Source organism: Pristiophorus japonicus, chromosome 16 (genome assembly GCF_044704955.1).
Source record: "Pristiophorus japonicus isolate sPriJap1 chromosome 16, sPriJap1.hap1, whole genome shotgun sequence".
NCBI classification, from domain to species: domain Eukaryota; kingdom Metazoa; phylum Chordata; class Chondrichthyes; family Pristiophoridae; genus Pristiophorus; species Pristiophorus japonicus.
In genome coordinates this window covers 51,740,966-51,767,209 of record NC_091992.1, presented here as the reverse complement: position 1 = coordinate 51,767,209, position 26,244 = coordinate 51,740,966, and the positions used below count along the sequence as shown (strand labels likewise).

The window sequence follows — 26,244 nt, the reverse complement described above, 5'->3', positions numbered from 1 at the left end:
CCCAATCCTCCGCGTGTTGCCGAACCTCGAGTCTCTCAGTACACCTTTATGTAAGAATGATTCATTCTGGAATCTAACATCTGGAAGCTGAGAAGCTGTGCACGTCACTAACAAACGCACACACACAGGAAGGCTGTGCAATTTTCAAAGCGACTGTAATGCAGAAATCACACAGCTACTCACCCAATTCACTTTCTTTCATCTTCACAGACCTGATGAGAGAAAAACACTTTTCAAAATCCAACATTTTATTGTACAGGGTAGAAGCTAAAGAGTCAGGAGACAAAGCGATCAGGAGACGTTGTAATGGCATCTAATGTTGGGTAGCATCTGCACAATGAGTTGAACAGGGAGGATGAAAAATGGATTACATTTCTAAAAATGAGGTAATTATATACAGCACAGAAACAGGCCATTCGGCTCAACTAGTCTGTGCTGGTGTTTATATTGCACACTAGGCTCCTCCCACTGCATCTGCCTCAGCTCAGCCTTTCAGCCTATCTTTCTATTCCTTTTTCTCTCATGTACTCATCTAGTTTCCTTCTGAGAGTATCAAAGCTATTTGCCTCAACCACTTCCTGTGGGAGCAAGTTCCACATTTGAACCACTCTCTGGGTAAATTGATTTCTCCTGATCTCCCTATTGGATATATCAGTAACTATCTTGTACTTATGCCCTCTAATTTTGGTTTCTCCCACAAGTGGAAACATTCTCTCCACATCTACTCTGTCCAACCCATTCAACATTTTAAAGACCTCTATCAGTTCTCCTCTAAATCTTCTCTTTTCCAAAGAACAAAGCCCCAATCTGTTCAATCTTTCTGGATACCTGTAATCTCTCCGTTCTGGTACCATCCTTGTAAATCTTTTTTGCACTTTCCCCAGTGCTTCTATCTCCTTTGTGTAGTATGGAGACCAGAACCTATAACAGGTATGTGCAAGTTCAAACTATCTTATTGCTGCAGAAATATTTGACAGTTAATGTGCAAACATATTTTCTGTGTTTACTATCGTTTAGTTTCGATGAAGTATCGCTTCAGAAATATTTAGAATGTAAACATTACCAGTGGATTTGAAATGCTTTTTGCAGTCTTACAGCTTGGAAATTTGACGGGAAAAATCTTGCATTGTGGGACAGACATCATTGGGCATAGCAACAGGCAGGAATCCAAAGATTCCCAAACAAGTATTACAGAGACACTAACCATTTGTCCCTATGATTCTTTTCATGCTAATATGAATGGATAGATGCTATTGGATAAAGGTTTTGCGCAGTGCTGCATTGAGCCACACAAAACCATAATTTACAAGTGAGATTACTGGTCTATTCGCTCAGCTAAGGAATAGATGGGGCATTCCAGCTGGCCTCAGGAGCCTGGGTTGGAAAAGAAAGACTTGCATTTATATAGTGCCTTTCATGACCACCGGATGTCTCAAAGCACTTTACAGCCAATGGAGTATTTCTGGAGTGTAGTCACTGTTGTAATGTGGGAAGAGGGACAATCAGCCAGGGCTCCTACTCCTTAATCCCTACTGATGTATGTGGATGTACAGCAAGGACAGAATTGAGCTCCTCTCTGATACCCTGCACTGAAGAGGCTGCTAACAGTTACTGTCCGGCTCACGTAGGAAGATTGGTAAAGTGCTCGAGGTTGAATCCCACCACGAGAATCTGAATTCAGTTTAAAAACAAATCTGGAAGTAAAAAAGCTGGCATCAGAAAAAATGAGGATGTAGCTGTCGGATTGTCGTAAAAACCCAACTGGTTCGGTTTTGTCTTTCAGGGAAGGAAACCTGCCGTCCTTGCCCAATCTGGCTTACATGTGACACTGATGTGGTTGTCTCTTAACTGCCCTCTGAAGTGTTCCAGCGCCCAATTGTATAGAAACATAGAAACATAGAAAATAGGTGCAGGAGTAGGCCATTCGGCCCTTCGAGCCTGCACCGCCATTCAATGAGTTCATGGCTGAACATGCAACTTCAGTATCCCCTTCCTGCTTTCTCGCCATACCCCTTGATCCCCCGAGTAGTAAGGACTTCATCTAACTCCTTTTTGAATATATTTAGTGAATTGGCCTCAACAACTTTCTGTGGTAGAGAATTCCACAGGTTCACCACTCTCTGGGTGAAGAAGTTCCTCCTCATCTCGGTCCTAAATGGCTTGCCCCTTATCCTTAGACTGTGACCCCTGGTTCTGGACTTCCCCAACATTGGGAACATTCTTCCTGCATCTAACCTGTCTAACCCCGTCAGAATTTTAAAGGTTTCTATGAGGTCCCCTCTCATTCTTCTAAACTCCAGTGAATACAAGCCCAGTTGATCCAGTCTTTCTTGATAGGTCAGTCCCGCCATCCCAGGAATCAGTCTGGTGAACCTTCGCTGCACTCCCTCAATAGCAAGAATGTCCTTCCTCAGGTTAGGAGACCAAAACTGTACACAATACTCCAGGTGTGGCTTCACCAAGGCCCTGTACAACTGTAGCAACACCTCCCTGCCCCTGTACTCAAATCCCCTCGCTATGAAGGCCAACATGCCATTTGCTTTCTTAACCGCCTGCTGTACCTGCATGCCAACCTTCAATGACTGATGTACCATGACACCCAGGTCTCGTTGCAGCTCCCCTTTTCCTAATCTGTCACCATTCAGATAATAGTCTGTCTCTCTGTTTTTACCACCAAAATGGATAACCTCACATTTATCCACATTATATTTCATCTGCCATGCATTTGCCCACTCACCTAACCTATCCAAGTCGCTCTGCAGCCTCATAGCATCCTCCTCACAGCTCACACTGCCACCCAACTTAGTGTCATCCGCAAATTTGGAGATACTACATTTAATCCCCTCGTCTAAATCATTAATGTACAGTGTAAACAGCTGGGGCCCCAGCACAGAACCTTGCGGTACCCCACTAGTCACTGCCTGCCATTCTGAAAAGTCCCCATTTACTCCTACTCTTTGCTTCCTGTCTGACAACCAGTTCTCAATCCATGTCAGCACGCTACCCCCAATTCCATGTGCTTTAACATTGCACATTAATCTCTTGTGTGGGACCTTGTCGAAAGCCTTCTGAAATTCCAAATATACCACATCAACTGGTTCTCCCTTGTCCACTCTACTGGAAAATTCCTCAAAAAATTCCAGAAGATTTGTCAAGCATGATTTCCCTTTCACAAATCCATGCTGACTTGGACCCATCATGTCACCTCTTTCCAAATGCACTGCTTTGACATCCTTAATAATTGATTCCATCATTTTACCCACTACCGATGTCAGGCTGACCGGTCTATAATTCCCTGTTATCTCTCTCCCTCCTTTTTTAAAAAGTGGGGTTACATTGGCTACCCTCCACTCCATAGGAACTGATCCAGAGTCAATGGAATGTTGGAAAATGACTGTCAATGCATCCACTATTTCCAAGGCCACCTCCTTAAGTACTCTGGGATGCAGTCCATCAGGCCCTGGGGATTTATCGGCCTTCAATCCCATCAATTTCCCCAACACAATTTCCCGATTAATAAGGATTTCCCTCAGTTCCTCCTCCTTACTAGACCCTCCGACCCCTTTTATATCCGGAAGGTTGTTTGTGTCCTCCTTAGTGAATACCGAACCAAAGTACTTGTTCAATTGGTCCGCCATTTCTTTGTTCCCCGTTATGACTTCCCCTAATTCTGACTGCAGGGGACCTACGTTTGTCTTTACTAACCTTTTTCTCTTTACATATCTATAGAAACTTTTGCAATCCGTCTTAATGTTCCCTGCAAGCTTCTTCTCGTACTCCATTTTCCCTGCCCTAATCAAACCCTTTGTCCTCCTCTACTGAGTTCTAAATTTCTCCCAGTCCCCGGGTTCGCTGCTATTTCTGGCCAATTTGTATGCCACTTCCTTGGCTTTAATACTATCCCTGATTTCCCTTGATAGCCACAGTTGAGCCACCTTCCCTTTTTTATTTTTACGCCAGACAGGAATGTACAATTGTTGTAGTTCATCCATGCGGTCTCTAAATGTCTGCCATTGCCCATCCACAGTCAACCCCTTAAGTATCATTCGCCAATCTATCCTAGCTAATTCACGCCTCATACCTTCAAAGTTAGCCTTCTTTAAGTTCTGGACCATGGTCTCTGAATTAACTGTTTCATTCTCCATCCTAATGCAGAATTCCACCATATTATGGTCACTCTTCCCCAAGGGGCCTCGCACAACGAGATTGCTAATTAATCCTCTCTCATTACACAACACCCAGTCTAAGATGGCCTCCCCCCTAGTTGGTTCCTCGACATATTGGTCTAGAAAACCATCCCTTATGCACTCCAGGAAATCCTCCTCCACCGTATTGCTTCCAGTTTGGTTAGCCCAATCTATGTGCATATTAAAGTCACCCATCAAACTGAAGGCCCACCACAGCTTCTCAGGGTAACCCGAGATGGACAACAGATTGTAGCCTTGCCAGCAAGGCCCACATCCTGAGAATGAATGAATAAATAATGCAATGCAGACCCTTCATTCTTGCTGTACTAAAAATAACTGTAGGAACACATGGCATATTACAGGCATTCTGGGGAAACCAGAAATCTTGTCAACTTGAACCTTGATAAACCAAATGCTGGGAAATCCTTTGGCAAAATAACTGTTAAGCACATGTTCCTAATTCAAAGCTTTAGCTAGAATGAAATGGACACGCCCAAGAAGCAGACCAGTAAACTGGTTAATGTGCTAAGAAAAACCTTGATCAACTATTGATATTATGATATATGCGGTCAAATGTAGGAAGTAGAAATGGAACCCTGTTCCTTGTCAAACTAATTAAATCGAACTATTACAGCTTCTTACATGTGCATTCCAGGTGAGCGGCAACTTGGAAAATGTGAGTGCATTCATGGTTCATCAATGGTGTGTCTCCTTAAATGGCACTTCATTGTTACTGAGGTAGTTAAAGCCATGCTTTGTCCCGCCAAAATCAGAAGGTTTCTGGGCAGGTTAGAAGGTTAAAGGAAGTTGTAAAAAGCATTGAATACAGATCTCCAGAGTTAAGAGTGGAAGTTGAAAGGTTAAGTGCATAACTGAACAGATGTAAAGCTATAAAGGTAGTTAAATGCTGAGCCTAAAAAGGAAAGGGCAGCATAAACATAAAGAAATAATGACCATGCAAGATTAGTTAAATTAGGAAGAGAAGATGACCAAAGAAAGAAACAATGACCGGGGCGATGAGTCACCACAAGTGTCTCCAGAGGTGAAGTCCGTGTATCCCAGAGAAAATTAGAACTACCAATGCCACGATACACCATGTACTGCGAAGGACGCAGTTGTGCATTTTATGTTCATGTCACAGACGGATAGCCTGCATACGGAGACCTACTTGTGATACTTTAAATATGACTGTGAATCTAATCTTACTAAACTGCACTGTAACCATGGACCTTACTAAACTGCACTGTAACCTGGGACCTTGCTAAACTGCACAGTAACCTGGGACCTTACTAAACTGCACAGTAACCTGGGACCTTACTAAACTGCACTGTAACCTGGGACCTTGCTAAACTGCACAGTAACCTGGGACCTTACTAAACTGCACTGTAACCTGGGACATGCTAAACTGCACTATAACCTGGGACATGCTAAACTGCACTGTAACCTGGGACCTTGCTAAACTGCACTGTAATCTGGGACATGCTAAACTGCACTGTAATCTGGAACCTTAGTAACCTGGGACCTTGCAAAACTGCACTGTAACCTGGGACATGCTAAACTGCACTGTAACTTGGGACCTTGCTAAACTGCACTATAACCTGGGACATGCTAAACTGCACTGTAATCTGGGACATGCTAAACAGTGTCAGTTGTGGCTCAGTGGGTAGCACTCTCATCTCTGAGGCAGAAGGTTGTGAGTTCCAAGTCCCACTCCAGGAACTTGAGCACGTAAATCTAGGCTGACGCTCCAGTGCAGTATTGAGAGAGTGCTGCACTGTCGGAGGTGCTGTCTTTTGGTTGAGGTGTTAAACTCTCAGGTGGTCGTAAAAAATCCTAAGGCAATATTCGACAAACGTGCAGTTCTAGGAATACTGTCCAGTCCCTCAACCAACATCACTAAAAACACATTATCTCATTGTTGTTTGTAGAATCTTGGTGTATACAAAATGCTTGCTGCGTTTCCTACATTGCAAAAGTGTCTACACTTCAAAAAGTACTTCTTTGGCTGTGAAGTGCTTTGGGACCGGAGGTTGTGAAAGGCGCTACAGAAATGCAAGCACTTTCTTTTTAATTACTGGTCACATTAAAGGCTGATAAAGTTATCCATTTCCTACCGGCAGATGTGGTTGTTGGGGGCCATGTCTACCGTCATTGTTCTGTGGGCCTCTTCATCCAAAGGGGAGTGGCCATCTTGCTTGGAACCTTGCTTGTTTCCTATAACAAACAGAAGGTTCATTTTTTTAAGCGGCCTTTGTGAGAACAGCTTGATATTGAGGCTTACAATTACACAAAAGAATTGAGTGATGTCAATAGGAGAATATTTTCTCACCAATGGCCTGCTGTGGCTCGAAGGACCGATCATAACAAGGTCCCTCTGCAGAGGTTGCAAAAAAGTAAAATAATTAAAAAATACTGATTGTAATTGGGTCATTAAACAAGGTAACAACACATGTACACAGCACTAAAATGGGTGGGGGAGGAGAGGGGGACGGGTTTAAAAGATTCAACATTTTTAATTTGAAACAAATTGCGAAATGATGCACTTTCAATGAACTAATATTAAATGAATAGAGATCCTGATTGCCAATCCTGAATGATCTGATTTCAGCTGGGATGGTGCTCCTGGGGAAAGTATTGACCTTGGTGCCCTGAGTTCTGGGAAGGGGGAAAAGGCCAGGGTTCCCAATCTTGCACCTTAACCAGTGTTGTGTGTGAACATCGAGCAAGGATGGGATCTAACTCAGCTGCCATGCCTTCGACCGTCAAGTGACCTTCCTGTTTACAGTAGCTACTGGGTCACCACCCAGGATTCAGCACTGTAGGAGAGGACGGGGGAAAGCTGGAAACAGGAAACCAAAATCCAAACAGGATGCTTAATGTACATATTTAAGTATACACATACATATGTGGAGTAATTCCACTATCCTGCACAGCCTGATCAAGGTTCAATACAGGTTCAATACAGGTTCAATACGGCAGGCGAGCCCAAGGTGGGCAGAGGAAACGGTTCAAGGACACCCTCAAAGCCTCCTTGATGAAATGCAACATTCCCACCGACACCTGGGAGTCCCTGGCCAAAGACCGCCCTAAGTGGAGGAAGTGTATCCGGGAGGGTGCTGAGCACCTTGAGTCTCGTCGTCGAGAGCATGCAGAAACCAAGCGCAGGCAGCGGAAGGAGCATGCGGCAAACCAGTCCACCCACTCTTTCCTTCACCGACTGACTGTCTCACCTGTGACAGAGACTATAATTCCTGCATTGGACTGTTCAGTTACCTAAGAACTCACTTTTAGAGTGGAAGCAAGTCTTCCTCGATTTCAAGGGACTGCTTATGATGATGATGACAGGTTTAAAATAACTTCTCTGTTTTTCAATTCTATCCCTCTAGGAATGAACCCCAGTGCTTGATTTGCATTTTTATGGCCTTGATAACCTGTGTTGCTACCTTTCATGATTTGCGAATCGATCCATTTGCTCTTCTACCCAACTTACACTTCTACTTCGAACGAGTATGTGGTCTTCCTCGTACCAAAATGTACCTCACACTTGAAATTCATTTGCCAACTACATGCCCATTCTGCAAGTTTATTACCATTTTCTTGTATGTTGTTGCAGTCTTCCTCAGTATTAAGTATACCCCCAATTTGATGCCATCCACAAATTTTGAAATTGTACTTCCGATTCCCAAGCCCAAATCGTTTATGCAAATGGTGAACACCAGTGGTCCCCAGCACCGATCCCTTGGAATACTACTGCACACTTTCTGCCAGTCTGTGCACATGCCTTTAACCCCTACTCCCTCTTTTCTGTTTTGTAACAAGGTTGCTATCCATTCTGCTACTTGTCCCCCAACTCCACATGCTCTGACCTTAGTCATGAGTCTACTATGCGGCACCTTATTAAAAGCCTTTTGAAAATCCAAATATATTAGATCTACTACAATACCCTCATCTACTCTTCCTGTTACTTCTTAAAAGAATTCTATAAGGTTGGCCAAGCATGATCTTCCCTTTTGAAATCTGTGTTAACTATTCTCTATTATATTTTCAATTTCTAGACGTTTTTCTATTAAATCTTTGAGTAAAGATTCCATTATCTTTTCTACCGCCAACATTATGCTAACTGGTCTGTAGTTCCCTGGACGTGGTCTGGCTCCCTTTTTAAATATTGGAACAACATTAGCTGTCCACCAGTCCTCTTGTAATGAATCTTTCTAAATATTTAATAGTGCCTCTGCTACCTCTTCCCTAACCTATTTTATGCATGGATGCAATCCAGGGGGTGTACCTTCTTTCATTTAAACGTGTTTATCAATTTGGCAGCAACATTAAATTTGCTTCACATTCGCGTGCCCATTTGGAAGGTTGTGCCGTTGGCAAAAATGGGAATCCCCGCCAATCGTGGCTCTCAAAACCATTAGCATGGCATAAAATGCCTCGGGCCTGATTATGTTTTGAGGTAAGCACATAGTTGAAAACCTCTTTCGCAGTGAATGGTTAAATTACAGAACCTAAAAACAGTGGCATGGTAGATTTAACAAGACTAAAGAATGTTATAAACCGTGCAAAGAGTCTGTTTATTCACTGGGCTATTCACCGCTTCCCTCCACCCCCCGGTCACCCCCACCCCCGAGGGAACAATAAGAGCACCTGTCTTATTGTGGGTGGCTGCTGCCTGCAGACTTCTGGAGTGAATGTAAACACCGTGCTGTGTGCGTTCATTCTCCTGGAATCAATAGGACCACTGAGCAGGTGAGGGTGAGGGGTGGGGGAGGGGGTAGGTCTTTCTTTGCTACATAGCTGACTAGCACCGCAAGTCCTTCATTTTCTGGACAGATTCACGATGAGGTGCTCCCTTTACTAGACTAATGCTACACAACTGTTTGAAGCCAGAGAGGTGATTTTTTTGGGGGGAGCCTAATGGGGAGCAATGAGTAGTACATGGCGAGATGCTGGTCTCGCAGTCTGGAGGTCACTGATTCAAGTGTAATGAGAAAGGACTAATTAGCAATCTTGTTGTGCAAGGCCCCTTGGGGAAGAGTGACCATAATATGGTACAATTTTTTATTAAGATGGAGAGTGACACAGTTAATTCAGAAACTAGGGTCCTGAACTTAAGGAAAGGTAACTTCGATGGTATGAGACGTGAAATGGCTAGAATAGACTGGCGAATGATATTTAAAGGATTGACGGTGGATAGGCAATGGCAAACATTTAAAGGTCACATGGATGAACTGCAACAATTGTACATCCCTGTCTGGAGTAAAAATAAAACGGGGATGGTGGCTCAACCATGGCTAACAAGGGAAATTAAGGATAGTGTTAAATCCAAGGAAGAGGCATATAAATTGGCCAGAAAAAGCACCAAACCTGAGTACTGGGAGAAATTTAGAATTCAGCAGAGGAGGACAAAGGGTTTAATTAAGAGGGGGACAATAGAGTACGAGAGGAAGCTTGCCGGGAACATAAAAACTGACTGCAAAAGCTTCGATAGATATGTGAAGAGAAAAAGATTAGTGAAGACAAACATAGGTCCCTTGCAGTCAGATTCAGGTGAATTTATAATGGGGAACAAAGAAATGGCAAACCATTTGAACAAATACTTTGGTTCTGTCTTCACGAAGGAAGACACAAATAACCTTCCGGAAGTACTAGGGGACCGAGGATCTAGTGAGAAGGAGGAACTGAAGGATATTCTCATCAGGGCGGGAAATTGTGTTAGGGAAATTGATGGGATTGAAGGCTGATAAATCCCCAGGGCCTGATAGTCTGCATCCCAGAGTACTTAAGGAAGTGGCCCTAGCAATAGTGGATGCATTGGTGATCATTTTCCAACAGTCTATCGACTCTGGATCAGTTCCTATGGACTAGAGGGTAGCTAATGTAACACTACTTTTTAAAAGGGAGGGAGAGAGAAAACGGGTAATTATAGACCAGTTAGCCTGACATCACTAGTGGGGAAAATGTTGGAATCAATTATTAAGGATGAAATAGCAGCGCATTTGGAAAGCAGTGACAGGATCGGTCCAAGTCAGCATGGATTTATGAAAGGGAAATCATGCTTGACAAATCTTCTGGAATTTTTTGAGGATGTAACTAGTAGAGTGGACAAGGGAGAACCAGTGGATATGGTGTATTTGGACTTTCAAAAGGCTTTTGACAAGGTCCCACACAAGAGATTGGTGTGCAAAATCAAAGCACATGGTATTGGGGGTAATGTACTGACGTGGATAGAGAACTGGTTGGCAGACAGGAAGCAGAGAGTCGGGATAAACGGGTCCTTTTCAGAATGGAAGGCAGTGACTAGTGGAGTGCTGCAGGGCTCAGTGCTGGGACCCCAGTTCTTTACAATATACATTAATGATTTAGATGAAGGAATTGAGTGTAATATCTCCAAGTTTGCAGATGACACTAAACTGGGTGGCAATGTGAGCTGTGAGAAGGACGGTAAGAGGCTGCAGGGTGACTTGGACAGGTTAGGTGAGTGGGCAAATGCATGGCAGATGCAGTATAATGTGGATAAATGTGAGGTTATCAACTTTGGGGGCAAAAACACGAAGGCAGAATATTATCTGAATGGTGGCAGATTAGGAAAAGGAGAGGTGCAACGAGACCTGGGAGTCATGGTTCATCAGTCATTGAAAGTTGGCATGCAGGTACAGCAGGCGATGAAGAAGGTAAATGGTATGTTGGCCTTCATAGATAGGGGATTTGAGTATAGGAGCAGGGAGATCTTACTGCAGTTGTACAAGGCCTTGGTGAGGCCTCACCTGGAATATTGTGTTCAGTTTTGGTCTCCTAATCTGAGGAAGGACGTTCTTGCTATTGAGGAAGTGTAGCGACGGTTCACCAAACTGATTCCTGGGATGGCTGGACTGACATATGAGGAGAGACTGCAACTGGGTTTTTATACACTGGAGTTTAGAAGGATGAGAGGGGATCTCATAGAAGCATATAAGATTCTAACAGGACTGGACAAGTTAGATGCGGGAAGAATGTTCATGATGTTGGGGAAGTCCAGAACCAGGGGACACGGTCTTAGGATAAGGGTTAGGCCATTTAGGACTGAGATGAGGAGAAACTTCTTCACTCAGAGAGTTGTTAACCTGTGGAATTCCCTGCCGCAGAGAGTTGTTGATGCCAGTTCATTGGATATATTCAAGAGGGAGTTAGATATGGCCCTTATGGCTAAAGGGATCAAGGGGTATAGAGAGAAAGCAGGAAAGGGGTACTGAGGTGAATGATCAGCCATGATCTTATTGAATGGTGGTGCAGGCTCGAAGGGCCGAATGGCCTACTCCTGCATCTATTTTCTATGTTTCTGTGTGTTCACACGGCTTGACACTCCAACCTTGTGGTGCGACTAGCTTGGGCAGATCTGAAGCAGGCCACTCGGGCAAGAACGTGTCTGGGCCTCAGAGTTCGGAGTTCCAAGAAAGCAAGCGTGGCTGCTGCTTTGCCAATCATTCACCGAGAGAGGGAACAGTCTGGGCCACCCTACTGCTTGACTGAAGGAGGGTATCCAAGAACGGCACACACATCCACCTGTAATTCATTCACAGGTAATTCGACACTAATCCATCCATCAAAAGTGATCACAGAAAGAAGGTTGAGATGACAGCTTTGATGATGTCCATCTCAACAGCACAGCTCAGGATCTTAGCAGCAAATAGAGCGCCCGCCAAGCCCTGCCTGACTTTACCAGGTGACAATGTCGTCCACCTCCAGCTTACCTGTCAGAACTCGTTCATCAAACATCCTGCAGGAAATGGAGACAAAAAAAAAAGAGAGTAAATTTGGCTTTTATAAAAGACAGACACATTTCTATCAGCACAAACCATCTGCTGCAGTGACTAAAACCGCACTAAGATCAGCGGCCAGCTAACCGGCTGCACACCCTAGAGCACAGAGCAGAGGCTGCGTCAGAACTGGGCCAACGTATCTGATCTTATCATCCGCAGCGCTGTCGGATGTAAGCAGGGCACACAAGAAACCATATTACACCTGCTTGGCCCAGCAGCCTAGAAAACCAGCAAGAAGTGGCAATTCAAAACTTCTGCCTTTCATTTTCTTTAGTGACACTCAGTTCATGAGTTTCCCCTCCCCCCACCCCCTATCCCCTCCCCCCCACCCCATTCCCTCTCCCCACCCCCTCCCCTCACCCCATCCCCTCCCCCCCATCCCATCCCCCCCCACACACCCAATCCCCCCCCACACCCAATCCCCCCATTCCCTCCCCCAACGCATGCCCTCACCCCATCCTATCCCCCCCCACCCCCATCACCTCACCTCCCCCCTTCCCCCGCCCCCTCCCCTCCCCCCAACCCATCCCCTCACCCCATCCTATCACCTTCCCCCCACCCCCTCCCCCCCCAGCCCCATCACCTCACCTCCTCTCCTTCCCCCGCCCCCTCCCCCCAACCGATCCCCTCACCCCCACCCCTTCCCCACTTGGGTAAGGCCAATTGCTGGCTGGTTCTGATCCTCTGCATGAAGCACCACTTTACTCTTCACATGGAAGCAACTCAGTAATTGCTTACTAGACATAAGTGTGATATTATAAATCAGTCAAGGGTTATTTAAACAGCGAATCTTCTCACATTGTGTTGTTAAATTTGGTACATAAATTTGAGCTGTGGTTGGTTTTTAAACAGCTGTGACTGGATTTAAAGGGGCAGCCACCAAACCTAAGCCAGACTGACAAAAATACTACACATTTGTCCCGTCCACAACTCCCTCTATTGACAGCAAGCAAAAACTAAGTCGGCACATTGAAAAGCAGTCCTTCCAGGTCAGATTGGTCTCCAGTCCAACACACAGAGCCGCAGACCAGCGGGATAAAAGTAGGTGCCTGGAATTCCGCACGTGTGTGAATTCCTCGTGTTAGTTGTACCTTTGTGGGGCAGCAGCGAGCAGAGGCTCGCTGCTGCCCCACAGGGTGAAGGGAGCTTTGGGTGGTGAGTTGCCTCGGTTGCTCTCGAGCGCCTCCTTGTGGCCACTTACAGAGCAGAATTGGTCGTGGCCTGGAAGCAGGGACCCAGGATTGGTGTCTGGTGTGCAGGGAATGGAAAATACAGTTTGAAAAGGCAGCAATTCCATCAGCCGCTATTGTGATCTGCACAAAATGGAATACGTCATTGAGTCTACGCAACATTTTAGGATAATCATCGAAAGAAGCAAGTGAAGCCAAATCTGCAATCTGACTGGGATCTAATTCCACAATTATAACGGGCTGTCCTGATGGCCTCATAAGTAAAGGTGCCAACCGGTGTGGAACTGAGTCATGAAGCCAGAAGCTCCCAGCTTTAAATCCCAGAGGCCAACTTTAAGCTAACCCCCCCCAATTGGGAAATGGGTGCGATCGGGGGCAACATTGGTTTTACACCTCGCCCACTGAAGCCAACCAAGAGCAATGTTGGGCGGGGTGTAAAACCAACAAGCCACCCGATCCTGTGTGCATCCCGCCCAACAAGTCAGGTTAAAATGACCCCCACAGCCTCTGATGAATGAGCCTGGGCATCTGCTGGGCATTACAATTGGCACCAGTGCCCGTCAGACGGGCAGAATCAGCCAGGATTCCAGCTCCTGATTGCTATCCAGCGGCACCTACTGGAGAATGCCCCAAGAATGCTGGTTTAGATTTGGCTATGATGCCTCTTGCAGTTGAACAGCCTGCTGACACTCACTGTGTGGGCTCACACACAGTTTACATTCTTATTTTCCAAGTAATATGTGACCTGCTTATTTTTCTTACCAAAAATGTAATACCTCAACACTATGTTGACATTCATTTGCCAATAATAGGCCCATTCTGCAAGTTTATTCATGTATTCTTGTAATTTGTTGCACTTCTTGAAGGGGAAAGGTTCACAGGGCTATGGGGAAAGAACAGGGGAGTGGGACTAATTGGATAACTCTACCAAAGAGCCGGTGCAGACATGATGGGCCAAGTGTTCTCCTTCTGTGCGGTATCATTCTATGATTCAATGAAGGATGGCCATTGAACAAGGTACAACCAGGCTGCTGGCACCAACGGATTGGTATCGAAGCAAAAAAAAAACTATCTTCAAGAGTTAAAAAAAACAAAATTCCAATGGAACCTTTATTTTAAGACCAGAATTTCAGAGGAAGAATTTTGGAAGGATTGGGATTGTGAAGATCCTTCCACCACCGGTGGAAGCTCCTGCAGTGCAAATCCCAGAGAGGGCCCTACATGAGAGCGGTAGTATAGTGGTCATATTACTGGACTAGTAATCCAGAGGTCTGGACTAATGATCCAGAGACACGAGTTCAAATCCCACACCATGGCAGCGGGGGAATTCAAATTCAGTTAATTAAATATATCTGGTGACCATTAAACTACAGGATTGGCATTAAAAGCCCATCTGGTTCACTAATGTCCTTTAGGGAAGGAAATCTGCTGGCCTACATTTGACTCCAGAGGCTGACTCTTAACTGCCAGTCAGTTGTCTCAAGGGTCAGTAGGGATGGGCAATAAATGCTGACCTTGCCAGCGACACCCACATCCCAGGAACGAATATAATATAAAAAAAACACCCTCTGGACCCAGCTTACCTTTTAATAACAAAGCGGACTTTATGTCGTGATTCCAAGATCCTTTTCAATTTGGGAACGCCATAGGTACAAGGTCGCTTGAAGGGAATTCCTTCTGGAATCCCGATTATTTCCACTGCCTCTGGGTCACAAGCAATCTTCCTGTATGGGACAGGAACCATATGATCCAAGCCTAAGGCCTCGGCTATAGAAAACACAGATCATACCAGTTAGAATATGCTAATATTTCCCGGCTTTCTGAGCAGTGTATGAGCATTCTTACATACATCGAATCTACAGCACAGAAACAGGCCATTCGGCCCAACCTGTTCATGCCGTTGGCTATACCCAAGCCTCCATCCATTCTTGCTCATCTAAATCTATCAGCATTGCCTTCAATTCCCTTCTGCCTCCAATGCTTGTCTAGCCTCCCGTTAAATGCATCTATACTATTCGCTTCAATCACTCCCTGTGGTGGCGAGTTCCACATTCTCACCACTCTTTGGGTAAAGAAGTTTCTTCTGAATTCCCGATTAGATTTCTTGGTGACTATCTTATATTGATGGCCTCTAGTTATGCTCTTCCTCACAAATGGAAACATTCTCTCTGTAACCACTCTGTCAAAATCTTTCGTTATTTTAAAGACCTCTATTTATTCTTGTCGAGAACCATTTTTTTTGGTTGAAGAAATCCTAAAGATATACAGACACAATTAAAAAGGGCAAAGTAGGCACTGTGGTACAGTGGCTGTCGCCTGGATGGCACGATTTGAATGCCAGCCTCATTTGATGCGGTGGGTGAATTTAGTCCGTGCTCGATCACACTGTTCACTGAGGAGGCTCTGTAACCTTACCAAATGGACTTACTGACCTTTTGCAAAATGGACCTCACTGTAGCTCTGATGCTTTGAATATATTTTTCACTTATTCACACCTCCCCAAAGATATAGCTTAATAAGTGCTTCTAATCTCTATAAACATGGTGGTGCGGGGGTTATTGTAACAGCTACTAAACAAGAATGAAAGTTGTACATGAGGGAAATGTTTGTAAGTTGCCATTAAGAACATAAGAACATAAGAATTAGGAACAGGAGTAGGCCATCTAGCCCCTCGAGCCAGCTCCACCATTCAAAAAAATCATGGCTGATCTAGCCGTGGACTCAGCTCCACTTACCCGCCCGCTCCCCATAACCCTTAATTCCCTTATTGGTTAAAAATCTATCTATCTGTGACTTGAATACATTCAATGAGCTAGCCTCAACTGCTTCCTTGGGCAGAGAATTCCACAGATTCACAACCCTCTGGGAGAAGAAATTCCTTCTCAACTCGGTTTTAAATTGGCTCCCCCGTATTTTGAGGCTGTGCCCCCTAGTTCTAGTCTCCCCGACCAGTGGAAACAACCTCTCTGCCTCTATCTTGTCTATCCCTTTCATTATTTTAAATGTTTCTATAAGATCACCCCTCATCCTTCTGAACTCCAACGAGTAAAGACCCAGTCTACTCAATCTATCATCATAAGGTAACCCCCTCATCTCCGGAATCAGCCTGGCATTGGATCTCCCCTGGCATTGCTCACTTCTGGCGTGTAAATCTGACAGGTCCCTTTAAGGGCACCGCTCCAACTGAACACCAGATAGTCGCAGCTGCTCAGAAACTGCTGAGGTCAATCAGAGGGCAATTGTAAACTGCTTGGAACACTGCAGGCTGCAGGTCAATGACTCATTTGGTAAATTGTTTTACAACTCTAACTGAGGCCGACAACCTTGAAGTGCAGCATCTGGTGTGTGAGGGATGCACACCAGACACATATTTTAAACTATTCTTCAATGTGAATTCATGAAATTGAGGGGCCTCGCTGCTGGGGATAAGGAACTTTTTTGTACTCGGAGACGAGATCAAGTGCTCCCTGGTTAGGCACAGCACAGTGTAATGTAGAGTACATCTCCCTTTACCCTGCCCTAATAATGTACCTTAGCCCCCAAAAGAGCTCTCCCAAGATCATCCACCCTTTCAGCCCCTCCAAACATGATTGGTCAAAGTAGAGATTTATGTTGAATTATAGTGAGGCCTATGCCTGGTCTCTAATCCGTCTCATTTTAATTTTCCCCACAGATTTGACTTTTTCCTTATTTTGTGAATAAGAATCTTTTGAGAAATAGTAAGGTAAGTGAAATGTATGCAACGGTGAGTATGCTCACAGGTTTGTGGAGCTGTTGTTGAGGTGTCCCTGGAGATGGAGCACGCGGTGTCCACCGGTACACTCACGGCCTTCCGCAAGAGGTGGGCACCAGCGGGACTGGAGTGTATCATCACCCCAGCAACCAAATTTTAATTTGATCCAAGGTTACTGTTAAAAGAGTGATTTGTTTAATTTGTTGGTTTTAGTGCCCCCCCTTTAATCAGGGGGCACTTGATTATTGTTTGCAACAAAATAGTTGTGGAGCTGTTGAGTAGGGGTGGCTTAGCTAGTCACGTGATGTTCACAAGGCTCCATAAAACCCCAGCCAGTTGGGTTCGGGGAGTCCACGATTAAGCAGGTGGTTGTGAGCCTGGGGCATAGACTAATAATGTGTAGTGTGATTGTTCAACCTTTTGCTGATAAACCAACTAGATCTTAGTAGCAATGTGTTGCTATGATTTCTTAAGCAAAGAACCCATGAAGCAAATACATTACAGTAAGTGTGTAAGTATTGGTGGATTATCTCAAATGTCACAGCCATTAAAAATAAACAACCAATCGGCATTCTTTGTGCACAATCTTATAATGATATAGATTGTTATTCCATCCATTGCAGGATCAATTAAAATTATATCCACGAGATATATCACCTCTGAAATTAACACCCAGTAAACTCCCCATTTGGCTGACAGAACTGGCAGGGTCTTCTTTAATTCCGTACCTTGAATGAGGGACACTGTTATATTTACTAAACTTTGTGATGAAGACTACTGCTCAGCAGACACCTCACCTAACACATCGTTAGCTACTTGAAAGAGTGAATAGGAACCAAGAAAGGTATGTGTACAGCTAGTTACAAAATTCCGAGCTGCCAGAATTAAATGATATCATTGGTTTGGGGATTGTGTGCAGACTGATGATTTTTCCATTCATCAACATGCTCGTAGCCCTCAGAACCAGACGTAACCTGTAATAAATCTCCCGGCCTCCACTAAGCAAACCCCTTGATCAAATCCCCGGGCCTCCCCTGACCAAACCCCCTCCCCCCACCCCCGGACCCTACCCTGATCAAATCCCCGGGCCTCCCCTGACCAAACCCCCTCCCCCCACCCCCGGACCCTACCCTGATCAAATCCCCGGGCCTCCCCTGACCAAACCCCCTCCCCCCACCCCCGGACCCTACCCTGATCAAATCCCCGGGCCTCCCCTGACCAAACCCCCTCCCCCCACCCCCGGACCCTACCCTGATCAAATCCCCGGGCCTCCCCTGACCAAACCCCCTCCCCCCACCCCCGGACACTACCCTGATCAAATCCCCGGGCCTCCCCTGACCAAACCCCCTCCCCCCACCCCCGGACCCTACCCTGATCAAATCCCCGGGCCTCCCCTGACCAAACCCCTCCCCCCACCCCCGGACCCTACCCTGATCAAATCCCCGGGCCTCCCCTGACCAAACCCCCTCCCCCCACCCCCGGACCCTACCCTGATCAAATCCTCGGGCCTCCCCTGACCAAACACACCCTCCCCCTCTTCCCGGACTCTTCCCTGACCAAACCCACCCCCCCCTTCCCGGACCCTCCCCTATTCAAATCCCTGGGCCTCCCCTGACCAAACCCCACCCCTGCCCCCCACTCCCCGGCCTCCCCGACACTCCCCGGCCTCCCCGACCCTCCCCTGACCAAACCCCGCCCCCCCAGACCCTCCCCTGATCAAACTCCCCCCCGGACCCTCCCTTGACCAAACCCCCATGGACCCTCCCCTGACCAAACCCCCCCGGACCCACCCCTGACCAAACCCTCCCCCCACCCTCGTGCCTCCCCTGACCAAACCCCCCCTCCCCCCCGGGGCCTTCCCTGACCAAACTCCCCACCCCCGGGCCTCTCCTGACCAAACACCAGGGCCAGCATATCGTGTGCAATCCTACTGGGATTCTGCAGCCAGGTTGATTAAGTGGGAATCCATGATAATTTAGATTGAATACCTTTTTAATTCTATTTTTGGAAGCCAAAATATACAAATATGTTGTGCTCATTTCATTGATTCTATCACCTTACATCAATGAACAGGGACAATCTTCCCCCTGTCCTTGGTGTAGGTGAGATGGGATTGCTCTATGAGGCACACGGAGTGATATTACATAAGAACATAAGAAATAGGAACAGCAGTAGGCCATACGGCCCCTCAGCCTGCTCCGCCATTCAATAAGATCATGACTGATCTGATCATGGACTCAGCTCCATTTCCCCACCCGCTCCCCATAACCCCTTATCTCCTTATCGTTTTCAGATAGTTTAGCAAAAAACATATGCACTATGTACACAGATTGGAATATTTATGATGTACAGAGAGTAGGACATTTATCATATGCATAGAGTGGACTATGATAATTTAGACCCTTCTGGGAAGTATGGGTAGAAAATGCAGTCCAAATTGCCGAGTTCCTCCCAGAATGTATACTTTCTCACTCTAATCTCGTGTTTCCATTCACTTCAATGGGATTAATCGAGTCTGATTTACAGCGACAACACAATCCTAACACAATTACCAGCAGCTGTGTAAACTCAAGATCACATGACCTGCTGTGTCTGAAAAAAACAAGACTGCACGCGAAAACCGCAATGTTGGAACTTGGGATCCATCAGGATTCAGCTCAAACTATCCCGGCAGCCAACATAGGAAATTCAGTTTCAAATCACAGCCCTAAAGTCCCAAAACTATATCAATGTCCTCAGACAGACCACGAACAGAATGACTCAGAATTACTGAGCGTCTTGGGCATTTTAAGAAGATGGTCAACAACCCGATGCCTACTTGCAATAACTGTGCTTTTAGTCCCATTGGCAGCGCTTTCAGTTAGCGTGGGTTATAGGCATTTTCTGGAGTACATTGTTAGCTCAGGCAGTTCCCTGAAGCAGTGACTCACCGTATCTACTGTTGAAGAGGATTTGCACACACTCCCTCAGAATATTGATGTCTTCTGTTTCTTTTATATACAAATTCCATTTTTCTGAAAAATAAGATTGGAAATACTGTAAATCCGCTCCCACTTGGAATGTTGGCCTTTTTTGCAAGGGGGATGGAGTATTAAAGTAGGGAAGTTCTGCTATAACTGTTGGTAAGACCACACCTGGAGTACTAGGTACAGTTTTGGTCTCCTTATTTAAGGAAGGATATACTTGCATTGGAGGCAGTTCAGAGAAGGTTCACGAGGTTGATTCCTGAGATGAAGGGGTTGACTTATGAAGAAAGGTTGAGCCGGTTGGGCCTATACACATTGGAGTTTAGAAGAATGAGAGGGGATCTTATTGAAATGTATAAGATTATGAGGGGGCTGGACAGGCTAGATGCCGAGAGGATGTTTCCCCTCGTGGGGGAATCTAGAACTAGGGGCCATAGTTTCAGAATAATGGGGTCGCCCATTTAAAATGGAGATGAGGAGGAATTTCTTCTCTGAGCGTCGTGAATCTATGGAATTCTCTACCTCTGTGGCGGTTGGGTCATTGAATATATTTAAGGTGGAGATAGAGATTTTTGAATGATAAGGGAGTCAAGGGTTATAGGGAGCGGGTGGGGAAATGGAGTTGAGGCCAAGATCAGATCAGCCATGATCTTATTAAATGGCGGAGCAGGCTCGAGAGGCGGAATGGCCTACTCCTGCTCCTATTTCTTATGTTCTAAGCCCTGTGAGTAGCGGTTTGTGGATGCCTAGGCTTCCCTTACCCATGTAACGGGGCCCACCTGTACGGAGTTCAAATATATGCAGATGCTCCCTGTGTCATTGTTCCTGTACAGCAGTAACACAGGATGTGGCTAGCGGGAGGGGATGGGGGAGGCTACACATGTCTCAGCCCCACTCCACTTCACCTGTGATGCTTGGTGCTTGGCAGAGTCCCTTCACCACATGTCCCTGGCCACATTCACCGGTTGTGGGATGTTCCGAGAGCTGGGACCCACCATGGATTGCTCTGCTGCCAATGCTCTCCAGCTGAAGCTCAGGGATATGATGCAACAGGGCTCACCCAGCGTCCATTGCAAGTGAGCAGGCTCTTAGTAAAACTGTAGGTGCAAAAGCTTCAATGGAACGACTGGCCCTGAAGGCTTTCTGTTACTCCAGTTCCAGTGGACACGGCCTGATCTCCACTTGATAATTACCCGTGGTGACAGGACTGAAACAGGGAAATCACAATGTACAGAATCGACAGCACAAAGCTGCATCCCATCACCCCATGCGGCAGCATTCCTAAGAATAGACGTTAACTCAGACACTGTTTGGAATCCTGGCCCTGGACAAAAAGACAGCGAATAGCATTGCTGTACTGTAACACGTAGAGCAATGCCCTTCAATGCACCTGATGCAACCTACTGCACTAACAGGAAATTACTGTACTCACAGGAAATCCACTGAGTACAGTATTTATTCCAAGGGTGAGACGTCTACAGAAGATGAAAGAATTTACATTTATATAGCACCTTTCACACCCCAGCATATACCATAAAGCGTTACAGCCAATGAATTATATTTGACTTGTAGTTACTGTTGTAATATAAGGAAACGAGGCAGAAAATTTGCACACAGCAAGGTTCCTCAAACAGCAATGAGATAACGACCAGATAATCTGTTTTAGTGATGTCTGTATCCATGCTGACCAGGACGTCAGGACAACGCCCCTGCTCGTCTTCAAATAGCGCTGTGGAATCTTTTACGTCCACCTGACAGAGCAGATGGGACTTTGGTTTACGTTCTAATCCAAAAGGTGGCACCTCTGACAGTGCAGCACTCACTCAGTGTTGCACGGGGGTGTCAGCTTAGATGATGCGCTTGGTCCCGGAGTAGGGTTTGAACCCACAGCTATCTGACGCAGTGGGGTGAGTGCTACCACTGAACCATACTGACAATAGCTCACAGGGACTGCAGGTGTGTGCGCCCTTACTCTGCAGGCCAATAAGTTGTACAGTTTGCAGCTTCTTACTGCCCATTCCATTTATACCACTTGCGAGACAGATATGTGATAATGGGAGAAAGTTTCATTTGAAATTGCTCGATTTTATTTGCTTCTGGGTTATTGTGAATGTGCAGGGTGTTTGAATGTCTCCACATTGTGTGGAAAATCTATTTTAAATCTCTCCCTCATTATGTTATTTTGAAAATCCTGTGAGCAGCAATTACATCAATAAATACAGTCAGCTTCACACCCTCAAAAGAAAAGTACTCAAGTTGAGGATCTGTGAGCGTAGCCCAGTGTGAGAGCCAAGTACTCGACGACTGAGGGTAGCACAACAGTATAAGGCTCAGTCTGTTCTGTTCCAACAAGCTGGCCCCTATCAGAACACTGTAATGTATGCACCTGTGAACATGCTCATGAGTTTGTAGAGTTGTTAAGACGGAATTCCTTATCAGCACCAAGCCCCAAAATCTCCCTCGGGAACCGGCGCCTCTCAACTTGATCCGCCTCGGGGAAATCCCCTCCGTGCCTTTCAGTTCTGTGCGGAGGGGTTTCCTGTACGGGCTGCTCCTGCACACTCTCAACCTTGCCATCCTCGTCTGCCGTCCGGACACGCCATGGCGTACCATCTTGCCGTCCGGAGGAGGCGGGGGTCCCCGATGGAGTGCACTGTATGCGGGAGTCCTCCCACTATTTATCGGGGACTTGGCCTGGAGGGTGTTGCTCGGAGCAGTCCTGTGCAACAAATTTTTAAGCCGGTTCATGGGCTCCCAGGCCGCCTGCAATTTCTGCGGCCTGGAAGAGTCCGTGTTCCATGTTTTTATGGAGTGTGCGAGGTTGCAGCCCCTGTTTCATTATTTAAAGGGGCTGCTCCTGAAATTCTGGCTGCACTTCAGTCCCACACTCCTGATCTTTGGGCACCCTGTTCGGAGGGGAGCGGGTAGGTCCGAGGGCCTCCTCGTAGGACTGCTTTTGGGCACGGCCAAGGGGGCCATCAGCCGGTCCAGGCAGCAGGCGGTCGAGGGGGTCGTTCAGCCTGACTGCCTGCCTCTCTTCCACGCCTACATCCGGGCCAGGGTGTCCTTAGAGATGGTGCACGCGGTGTCCACCGGTACGCTCGCGGCCTTCCGCGAGAGGTGGGCGCCGGAGGGACTGGAATGCATTAAAACCCCCGGCAACCAAATTTTAATTTGATTTTATTTATTTTACAGTTTAATTTGTTTTAATTGCCGGTTTTAGTGTCCCCCTCCCCTTTTATAGGGGGCACTTGTAAATTATATGATTTTAATGCCCAAAAAAAAAAATCACAAAAGGAAAAAAAAACACTAAAAAAACCACAAAGAAAAAAGAGGGCAGGTATAAGTGTCTGGAGTGTCCCCCAGATCGGGGGGGCACTTGATTTAATGTTAATTATATTTTACTCCAAAAGAGTTGTAGAGCTGTTAAGACGGAATTCCTCATCAGCACCAAGCCCCAAAATCTCCCTCGGGAACCGGCGCCTCTCAACTTGAGCCTCCTCGGGGAAATCCCCTCTGTGCCTTTCAGTTCTGCGCGGAGGGGTTTCCTGTACGGGCTGCTCCTGCACACTCTCAATCTTGCCATCCTCGTCTGCCGTCCGGACACGCCATGGCGTACCATCTTGCTGTCCGGAGGAGGTGGGGGTCCCCGATGGAGTGCACTGTACGCGGGAGTCCTCCCACTATTTATCGGGGACTTGGCCTGGAGGGTGTTGCTCGGAGCAGTCCCGTGCAACAAATTTTTAAGCCGGTTCACGGGCTCCCAGGCCGCCTGCAATTTCTGCGGCCTGGAAGAGTCCGTGTTCCATGTTTTTATGGAGTGTGCGAGGTTGCAGCCCTGTTTCATTATTTAAAGGGGCTGCTACTCAATTTCTGGCTGCACTTCAGTCCCACTCTCCTGATCTGTGTGGAGAGGAGCGGGTAGGTCCGAAGGCCACCTCGTAGAACTGCTCCTGGGCACGGCCAAGGGGGTCATCAGCTGGTCCAGGCAGTGGGCGGTTGAGGGGGTCGTTCAGTCTGACTGCCTGCCTCTCTTCCACGCCTACATCCGGGCCAGGGTGTCCTTAGAGATGGTGCACGCGGTGTCCACCGGTACGCTCGCAGCCTTTTCGTGAGAGGTGGGCGCCGGAGGGACTGGAGTGCATCATCTCCCCCGGCAACCAAACTTTAATTTGATTTTATATGTTTTAAAGTTTAATTTGTTTTATTGCCGGTTTTAGTGTCCCCCTTCCCTTTTATCGGGGGAACTTGCATAATTTGTGGCTTTAGTGCCAAAAAAACCCCCCCCAAAAAAAACAAAAAAAACAAAAAAAACACAAAAAAACACAAAAAAAGGGCACTTGTTTGAAAGTTTTGGTGTGTCCCCCCCTTTAATCAGGGGACACTTGATTTAATTGTTTATTTTTGTTCACAACAAAAGTGTTGTAGAGCTGTTAAGACGGAATTCCTCATCGGCACCAAGCCCCAAAACCTCCCTTGGGAGCCGGCGCCTCACAACTTGAGCCTCCTCGGGGAAATTCCCTCGTGTCTTTCAGTTCTGCGCGGAGGGGTTTCGTGTACTGGCTGCTCGTGCACATTTTCAACCTTGCCATCCTCGTCTGCCGTCCAGACACGCCATGGTGCACCATCTTGCCGTCCGGAGGAGGCGGGGGTCCCCGATGGAGTGCACTCCACACGGGAGTCCTCCCACTATTTATCGGGGACTTGGCCTGGAGAGTGTTGCACGGAGCAGTCCCGTGCAATAAGTTTTTAAGTCGGTTCACGGGCTCCCAGGCCGTCTACAATTTCTGCAGTCTGGAGGAGTCCATGTTCCATGTTTTTATTGAATGTGTGAGGTTGCAGCCCCTATTCCAATATTTGAAGGGGCTGCTCCTCAAATTCTGGTTGCACTTCAGTCCCACACTCCTGATCTTTGGGCACCCTGTGCGGTCCGAGGGCTTCCTCGTAGGACTGCTCCTGGGCATGGCCAAGGGGGCCATCAGCCGGTCCAGGCAATGGGCAGTCGAGGGGGTCGTTCAGCCCGACTGCCTGCCTCTCTTCCGTGCTTACATCCGAGCCAGAGTGTCCCTGGAGATGGAGCACGCGATGTCCACCGGTACGCTCGCGGCCTTCCGCGAGAGGTGGGCACCCGAGGGACTGGAGTGCATCATCTCCCCCAGCAATCAAAATTTAATTTGATGTTTGTCTAAAGTTTAATTTGTTTATTGTGCCGGTTTTAGTGCCCCCCCCCTCTCTTTTAGCCAGGGGGCACTTGTATAATTAGTGTTTTAGAGCTCTCAAAAAAAACAAAAAGAAACAAAATAAACCCAAGGGAGCACTTGAAAAGTTTTTTAGAATGTGCCTCCCCCTTTAATGAGTGGGCACTTGATTTTCTGATTATAACAAAATAGTTGTAGAGCTGTTGAGACGGAATTCCTCATCAGTGCCAAACCCCGAAACCTCCCTCGGGAGCCGGCGCCTCACAACTTGAGCCGCCTCGGGGAAATCCCCTCTGTGCCTTTCAGATCTGCGTGGAGGGGTTTTCTCTACGGGCTGCTCCTGCACACTCTCCACCTTGCCATCCTCGTCTGCCGTCCGGACACATCATGGCGCACCATCTTGCCATCTGGAGGTGGCGGGGGTCCCCGATGGAGTGCACTCTACGCGGGAGTCCTCCCTCTATTTATTGGGACTTGGCCTGGAGGGTGTTGCACGGAGCAGTCCCGTGCAATAAATTTTTACGCCGGTTCACGGGCTGCCAGGCCGCCTGCAATTTCTGCGGTCTGGAAGAGTCCGTGTTCCCTGTTTTTATGGAATGTGCGAGGTTGCAGCCCTTATTCCACTATTTAATTTCTGGTTGCACTTCAGTCCCACACTCCTGCTCTTTGGGCACCCTGTGCGGAGGGGTGCGGGTAGGTCCGAGGGCCTCCTCGTAGGACTGCTCCTGGGCATGGCCAAGGGGGCCATCAGCCGGTCCAGGCAGCGGGCGGTCGAGGGGGTCGTTCAGCCCGACTGCCTGCCTCTCTTCCGCGCTTACATCCGGGCCAGGGTGTCCCTGGAGATGGAGCATGCGATGTCCACCGGTACGCTCACGGCCTTCCGCGAGAGGTAGGTGCCGGAGGGACTGGAGTGCGTCATCACCCCCGACAACCAAATTTTAATTTGATCATTTAAGTTTAAAGTTTAATTTGCCGGTTTTAGTGCCCCTCCCCCCCTTTTAGTCAGGGGGCACTTGTATAATTTCTGTTTTTAGTGCCCTAAACCCACCTCTCCCAAACAAAAAGGGGCACAGGAAAAAACATTATTTTGGAGTGCACATCTAAAATAGTTGAACTTCTAATATGTAGTGTAATTGTTCAACCTTTGCTAATAAGTCAATTATTTCTTAAT

The 26,244-nt window shown here is 46.9% G+C and overlaps 1 protein-coding gene across 14 annotated transcripts in view; it reads right to left on the bottom strand.

Moving 5' to 3' along the window:
- The window catches only part of gtf2ird1 (GTF2I repeat domain containing 1), a 278,277-nt gene that overhangs the window by 146,535 nt on the left and 105,498 nt on the right, over positions 1–26,244 (bottom strand). For 12 of the 14 annotated variants that reach the window (XM_070857306.1, XM_070857298.1, XM_070857299.1 and 9 more), the window contains 6 exons: positions 19,840–19,923; positions 14,760–14,943; positions 11,918–11,943; positions 6,517–6,561; positions 6,302–6,401; positions 184–212 (listed from right to left, as the gene is read on the bottom strand). In XM_070857306.1, the coding sequence (XP_070713407.1) occupies positions 184–212; positions 6,302–6,401; positions 6,517–6,561; positions 11,918–11,943; positions 14,760–14,943; positions 19,840–19,923 (468 nt within the window). The remainder of the gene's footprint in view (positions 1–183; positions 213–6,301; positions 6,402–6,516; positions 6,562–11,917; positions 11,944–14,759; positions 14,944–19,839; positions 19,924–26,244) is intronic. The other 2 variants (XM_070857301.1, XM_070857310.1) reach the window with 1 other exon arrangement.